General features: G+C 45.7%; 1 protein-coding gene across 7 annotated transcripts in view; it reads right to left on the minus strand.

Moving 5' to 3' along the window:
* Positions 1-4,970, minus strand: part of ADGRB3 (adhesion G protein-coupled receptor B3) — a 458,941-nt gene extending 453,971 nt beyond the window's left edge. For 5 of the 7 annotated variants that reach the window (XM_069851423.1, XM_069851419.1, XM_069851421.1 and 2 more), the window contains exons 1-2: positions 4,709-4,970; positions 1,221-1,989 (exon numbers count right to left, since the gene is read on the minus strand). In XM_069851423.1, coding sequence (XP_069707524.1) covers positions 1,221-1,974 — 754 coding nt within the window. In that variant the 5' untranslated portion in view covers positions 1,975-1,989; positions 4,709-4,970. Of the gene's footprint in view, positions 1-1,220; positions 1,990-3,093; positions 3,963-4,450; positions 4,582-4,708 lie in introns of those variants that run through there. The other 2 variants (XM_069851418.1, XM_069851417.1) reach the window with 2 other exon arrangements.
* Between the last annotated feature and the right edge of the window lie 2,711 nt (positions 4,971-7,681).

Below are 7,681 nucleotides of genomic sequence, written 5' to 3' on the forward strand. Positions count from 1 at the left end.
AAGTTCAGCTTTTCTTCTCCCACAGCACTGGGACTTTGGCTGCCCTTAAAGAAAATCCTCTCCTAACAACGTGTCAATGTTACATTCCTCCACAAAGCGACTTCTATGAGGGGGGCTGGGAGCTCTGGCGCTGCCTCGCCGCAGACTGAGAGCTTTGTGGCTATGCAGAAAACAAGAAGAGAGGGAACATTTCCTGCATTAAAATGCAATACCCTGGGCTTGATGATTTATTCCTTGCCGCAGGGACAGATTCCCCCTTCCCCCGTCCCCACACGGCTGTTCTGAAGGATCTCATCGCCCTTAGATTGCAGCCAGACAACCCCACCATGCTTTCTCTGCCTCTCATCCCCCCAAAGTGCTTCCCAAAATCATCGTCCCGACCTCCTCAAAATGACAGGAGGCCAAAACAGGACGTAGAAAGCAAAGGGGAGATGCAGAGGGCTGCCACTCCAATTGCTGGACCTCTGTCTTCCCACCCCTGCACACCCCCCCCCCCCGCCTTTTCCAACAGGGACACAAAGCCGCTTCCAGGACTATCATATCAACCTTCCCCCTCTCCCACAACATCGCTATGAGATTCAGAGCCTTCCTTGCCTGGAGAAGGAGCACAGCAAGCAGCCTTGGGGCCCCTTTGCACAGCTCCTAGCAGGTCAAAACTACGTGGTGCCTCGCATCTTCAGGCATGGCAGGCAGAGCGTTCACCCTCAAGCACCGCTTCTTCTTTTGGTTTGTTTTCAGCTTGTTGAGGTCTGGCCCAGTTGGAACCAAGTGTCCTGACCAAGACAGATCTCCTTGCCTTTCAGTCTGGTTGCCTGCATGCCTTTGGAAATGTTTTCCTGGCAAAGTCAAGAGATCATATCAAGAGGGCCAAGATTTTGTAGTTGGGTGGTTGCAGTAAATAGGTGGAGAAGGGGAGAGTGATTCCTGACTTGCTACCTGTGGGCACTACTGTAAGTGGGGACTGAAAACAGATAGACACTACTTATGAGGAGTTGTAACAGTGCTCAGCAGAACTACACGCTGAAGCAATGACAATTTAGAAATGGAAATGCAGCCCTCCCTGCCTTGAGGGAGTGTGCATCTTCTCCAGCCCTTTCGCCTCATCTACAGCCGAGCTGGAGTGGAGAGCAAATCAAATGAATGTGAGTACCAAGGAGAGCCGCCAGCAGGACCTACACACATCGGTGTGGGATTCAGCCCCCCCTCCAAGAAGCACCTACCTTCTTTTGGCGGCCGTTTGGCTTCTCTGGTGAGGTTGCAGACCTGGGTGGTTTGCAGCTCCTGGGTCAGGCAGCCCTCCGTCTGCTCGTTGAGGGGCAGCACCACGTTATTGAGCAACACCAGGGACTGGTCATCTATTCCCCATTCTCCCAAATGCTGAGGGCAGGTGCATTTTGTATACATGATCCCACAGGACTCGGTTCTCCCATTCTCGGATTTCAAGCAGCTCTCCAACCAAGTGCATAACACATGGCACCCAAACTGGCTTGGGCTCACCTTGTTCAACACCAAAAACTCAAAGAAGGATTTTTGGTCTTCTTCTTTTTTGTGTAATCCTGGGAAATCGATAGGGTAGACACGGCGTATCTGAATAAAATTCTTATCATACTGCAGAAATACAAAAGCATTCTTGGAATCGCAGAGCTGCATTATAGAATGGTTATTTTTTAAAAGATCCTTTATTTTTTCATGAGAAAAATGATCAAACTGATAAGCCAAGAGGGAAAAGTTGGAGCAGCTGAAGTCCTTTTTGGAAAATTTCAGGTAAATACTATATTTGGTCGGATCTGGATTTTCCAGCGTCCAAGTGCAGTTTGTGAAGTTTTTAGGAAACATTTCACTTACAGAATATGATCCATAAATGACCCCCTTCACCAACGTGGAACACCAGAAGTCTTGGGCAGCATTAAATCCAAACATAACCAGTAGATAGGTGGAAAATATGTAAATCAGCAAATTACGAACAGCCTTCATCCTATGTCATTTGGCCTGCAGGAGATGAAACGAAATAAAAATGCAAGTAGAATTCTTCACGCATTGAAAAACCAAACTCCTTCCAATATTCGAGCCAGCTGTTTTCAAGCTTGCAGTTAGAGCCCCTTTCAGAAAGAAGGGCAGGTAATTTTTATTTTATAACGCAAGGGACGGGTTTGCTGCTGTGTGCACAGCGCCATCACGTGGCCACCGCCACGGCCAAGCCTTCGACACTTAAATTAAAAAACACCATCTATTAGATTATTAATAGGAATGTCCGCTCCTGTCTAGGATGGAGTCATCATGGCGTGGACTAGAACTGCCCAACTTAGCTAAAAGCCTAAGCGCCAAACCCTACAAACCAAGAAAAGGGCAACTTATTTATTTATTTCTTCAAAAAGTAAATAAGTAGCCTACTGTAGTCATGTATGTGCATATGCAATACACACATGCTGAATTTCACGAGAAACGTAAGAAGAAAGCCAGTAGCATCTGTTGTTATATATTATTTTTCTATTATGTCTGAGAAGTAACTGCGAAGAATTACAGCCATAATTTAAAAACGCACAAATTATTATTTGTTACAGATGGAACATTATCTCCCATATGCCTACATGCTTTTGCCTTGGCCACCTGGTATGCAGAAGTCTCTATAAAAAGAAAACCCAGGCAGGAAATACTGAGATTAATGTATTAATAAAATTTTGAGACTGTTGGAGAAAGAAGCAGATGAAAGTAGTGCTGGTCTGACACTACCACTAAAGGCCAGCTTTTTAAGATAATAATTTCAGTCTGCCACAGCCTCCTAGGATATAGAAAATGGATCACAGTATTAATATCTACAACCAGTATCTCTGCAAAGCTTGCAGTACTACAGTAGAATCTCTGCACCTATTGGACTGCACTTGCCCTCTTATTACAAGTATCTTGCACTGTCTGATTAGCTCTTGTGTTTTGCAGATGTGCACTTCAATACTGAAAGACATATTACAATTTCTCTGCTACAATTTCTCCAAATAAAGCTGTTTGACTGCACCTGTCAACTGTTACAATTCACCACATGCTCTGATCTCTTAACAGTGGCCTAGGTTAATAAAGCGAACCTTAAGTTATATTTACCTCCGTAACGTTATCCAAAAAAACTGAAATTGAATGTTCTCAGCATTAATCTTTGAGAAGTTGCTTATCTCTTACAAGCAAGTAGCTTTTCGACTTCTGCTGTCAAATGCAAGCAGACAAAAGTAACGCCAAGCTAATTTCGAAACTCTCTAGATTGCAGTCTCTTCCAGTGTTACTCTGTAAGCAGAGGCAGACATACACAAGCACTGTTACTGAGTTTGATGTGTGTCTTTGCCTAGCTTTTCATCTCCTCACCACACAGCAAGGCATCTTCTGTCTCCCATTGCGTAACACACAGCAAATCACCGGATTAAGCTCCCTTGAAGAGATTTTTGTATCTCCAAGATTATTATTCAAACTCTGAATCTTGAAATGGGCAAAGCAGCACCAACTCTAACCCTCTTTATAGTGAAGGTTTAAAAAAAAAAAAAAAAAAAAGCAGAGCTGCTGCCGGGTCTATCCACATGGTCGGATTTTCTCCTTTCTGAGCATCCATCTCAAGAATAAAAGTCTTCCTTCTCCAAACAGGGTCAGTACAGCATTTAAGGTTTTAGAAAAGATAAACTTATCAGGAATTCTGGAAACAATTTCCCCTTTGCTGAAGCACTTTGCAGGCAATGCAGTTCTGCGCAGTGTTATTCAGGATGGTGTAGGCGTTGAAAGCCAATGTGACAATAAGTGTCTAAATTAGGAATTCCACCCATGAAAAAGGATTAATTTTATAATCTGGAAAGCAAAAAAGGGCTTATTTGCTTTTCTGTTTGAAAAGAAAGAAAGCTTCCGACTTTGCTCATCCTATGTAATATGTGCACTAGAAAAATAAAGACGTCTGCAGTGCTAGGCTGTTTTCTATGAAGAAATGTAATCAAATAGCCCTCATTTCAGTTGTGCGTTTGCTCATACAAGGCTACTGAAACACAACATGGTCTTAATCTCTCTCTCCCTGTGTGCCTTACACACACACACAGGCTCACACACACGAACAGAGCGTGCCGGCAGCATTTAGTTCGCAGCACTGCTAAATACTAGAGTGAATCTGCTCATTGAAAGGATTAGGCACTCAAATCAAAAAAAGATATTCCTTTTCCATGGAGAAGAGAACCAAAGAACGGCCACAGAGGCTTAAGGTTGCCCTTTTGGGAAGGAGGGAGAACCCTCTTCTGCTGAAAAGCAAACGGGCGTTTAGTTTGGATATTCCCCAAACTGATTTTCTAGGTGACACTGTAGTTTAGCCGAACATAGACGGCGCCATCACTCCACTTATTTTTCCCCCAACAGAAGACCCACTGACTTCTCTTATTTTAACTTCCTATTAACCTAACCCCCCCCTCCAAAATTACCCCAATCGTGCACAAACCTCAGGTTTCCTCGGTCTCGCTGGAAATGACTCTCAGGGAAGCAGACCTGTCACAAAACGGACTTCTCTTAACTTTTAAACTGCAGCGCTGAAGTAAATGCGGAGATCATTTTCTACGTGCTGCCTCTCTCTCCCTCTCGCTCTCTCTATCCTTCAGCAACAGCCTGTCCCCCTCCTCCGCCGCCTCCTCCCCGGAATCCCAAGCTAAAAGCCCTAATTCGTGGAAATGGGAGATGGAAATGCCCCGGGCACCCTTACCTTCCACTCCGAAAGCTGTCAGGCTATTTCTCTAAAACACTAGCACCACAGGCACACGTCCCGACAACAGTGATGGAGAGATTCCCCTTCTGTCGGAAGCACCGTTTCCCATTTTCCCCGGCTCAGGTTCAAAACCAAGCTTTAAAAAAGCAGCAGAAGAGAAAAAACGCAGCGAGAAAACCCCCGCACGCCGCACACGCACCCCACCGAGGAAAAAAAGCAGCTTTGGCTCCGGATCCACCAAATCCAACCACATGAAGGGAAAGGGAGGAAAAAAAAAAAAAAAGGCAAACCAAAAAAACCAAAAAAACACCAAAAAACAGAAAAAACACCTCAAAGCAGCGAGACTGCAAGGGAAAAAAATGGAAGTGGCTGAGCAAGCGAAGGTTTTTTTGTTGTTTCTTTTTTTTTTTTTTACTTGAAACAAAGTCTCAGCACAGCAGCCCGAGGAGCGGCGATGCCAGGCAGGCGACGGTCTGAGAGGAGGACCAAGGCGCTAGTGCCGATTTGTTGGTGGGTTTTGTTGTTGTTGTTATTACTAACAGACTTATTCCTCTTTCCTCCCTCCTCCTCCTCCTCCTCCTCCCCCGATTCGGGCACTTAATAGCCGGGCGGGGGGGCTGGGGGGTCCTTGGCTGCCGATGTCGGGGAGCGGTGGGAACGCCGGGTGGGAGCGAGAGCGCGTCTGTGCCTTTCTCTGTCTGTCTGTCTGTGCGTGCGTGTGAGAGCCTCGTGTGCGCGCCCCCCCGCGCCCGGCTCCGTCCGAGGAGGGAAAAAAAAAAAAAAGAACCAGAAAAAAAAAATTAAAAAAAAAAAAAGCCTTGTTCTCTCGGTTGGTTCCCAGCGAGGGAAACGGGGACGGCGGGGATGGGGAGGGGGGATGGAGGGGGAGGGAAACCCGCACTCGATCTCCTTCCTGTGGTGCTTTTCTTCCGAAGCATCAGCCCCGAGCGCTGTCAGTTCGGCACCGCGATGCGGATCAACCGAGACGGGGGCTGCGAGGATAAACCCTTCGGAACTGCCGCCCGCTTTGCCCTGGAAACAACGGCAGTTTTCTCCGCCAGGCTGCAATTAACGCCGCGTTTGTTCCCTGCCGGAGATAAAGGCGTCGCGGCCGCCTCCATCCCCGCGGCCGGAGCCCCCGCGCCTGGGGGGGCGGAGGATGCGCTGCCCGCTCCGCGGGGTGCGACAGCGACCCAAGCGGCACCGACCCTGGCGGGTGGGGCCCGAAAGACGGAGGAGCTGCTGCCACACGGAAGGCAAACCTCCCTCCTGCCCTTTTTTTTCTTAATCGTCTTATTTATTTATTTATTTATTTATTTATTTGCTATGGATGTGTGTTCTCCATCCCCTCCGCCTGTGTCTCTCCTGCTCCCCGGGGCCGGGTTTAACTTCTCCTCCGGCCTTTTCCCCGGCGTGAGAGACTGGGGCGGTCTAGGCGACGGTGGATATCTGGCGTGGAAATTAGGAGCTGACATTTTAATAAATCCCGTTGTCAGTCAGCCGAGCGCTCCCACCGCTGCCGTTCAGCGAGGGAGAACAAAGCCCAGCAGAGGCTGTGTGGTCCAGCTCCCTGCTGCAGCCCTTCTGCGCTTCCAAAGTTCCTCTGAAGCAGGATGCTGTGGGTTTGAATGCACCCTCTCGCCCACCCTGATGAAACCAAAGTCTAAAATTCTGGACGCTGTCCAGACCAATCAGTCCTTAAAGCAAACAGTTTTCTCCCCTAGTCCCTGCAAAGGTTTGAATTCCAGTAATACAGAGCTTTTATGATTATAATTACACGCTGCACAAATTCTGATCAGAGGTATTACTGGTCACAAACCACTTCTGACTGAAGTAAACGAAAGCGTGGTTATAGCTTTTGACTGTGTTTTCCATAGGTACGAGCTGTAAACCACATCCCTGCTAGTTTCTACAAATATAAATACTTTATGCCCCTGTTGTCAAAATAAAATAAGAACTACCTGCCCAAACCAAGGAAAAACAAATGTACATGATCTACACCCAGCAAAGACAATGCAGTGAAAAATAAACCATTACTGGCTTAGAGATAACCATATTCCCTCATATTTCGTGACACTCCATGTTATCTGTGGGTGGTCATCATGTTGCTTGAAGTACTTAGAGGGAAATTTGACATTTGTCAATTCATTCATTGACAGGTTGATATGAGCAGAACAAGTCAAAGGTGTATCTACAATGCAGCATTTCAATTCCTTTTTCTTCCCTTTTATATTAAAGGTAGAGCTTGAGGCCAAATCACAGAAAAAAACCAAACAGCATCCTGAATGAACTCTCACCTCTTTCCTATGGCATTGGCAAGTTGTAACTCCTTTCATTGTTGAATGAAAATGAAAATTAATAAATACACAATGTATGGTAAATTGTTGTCTTTAGAAATCTCCTCGTTATCTCAACCCAGTGATTAACTTGCACTTTTCAGTTTTGTGAAGACATGGCAATGCTGGAAAGGAATCTGGGAGAGAAGATTCCTTGGCCACTTGTCTACAAACTGAAGGAAAAGATGGAAGTTGCACAGGTTGTACTTAACTATGGGAGTTAAGAACAGAGGGGAGGGATGGCAGCACAGACCATGCTGCAGATTTTTTTCTCTAGATTTATTGCAATCAGACTTGAAGAATGCAGGGTTTAATTACTGGAACTAGCTCTAAACTAAGCTATACCATTTGTAAGTACACAAATATCCACTTGTAGGTGCCTTTCTACTTGAACTGAGGCCAACTTCAGAAATATTTTGTTTACTAGTTGTCATGCAGCTACATTTGAGAAACAAAAACCTGGGATTTTGGTGGACTACAAGTGAGAGTCAGGATATATTTAAGTCTACAAAGTATAAACAAACATAAACATAACAATATATTTGTTTAAACTGGGCATACAGATAATTTGTGTTTGGAATGGTTCTGTTTTGTATGTATAGTTAGTGCTAAACTGCAGTCTGAAGGGTAGTTG

This window comes from Phaenicophaeus curvirostris, chromosome 2 (genome assembly GCF_032191515.1).
Source record: "Phaenicophaeus curvirostris isolate KB17595 chromosome 2, BPBGC_Pcur_1.0, whole genome shotgun sequence".
Classification (NCBI taxonomy): domain Eukaryota; kingdom Metazoa; phylum Chordata; class Aves; order Cuculiformes; family Cuculidae; genus Phaenicophaeus; species Phaenicophaeus curvirostris.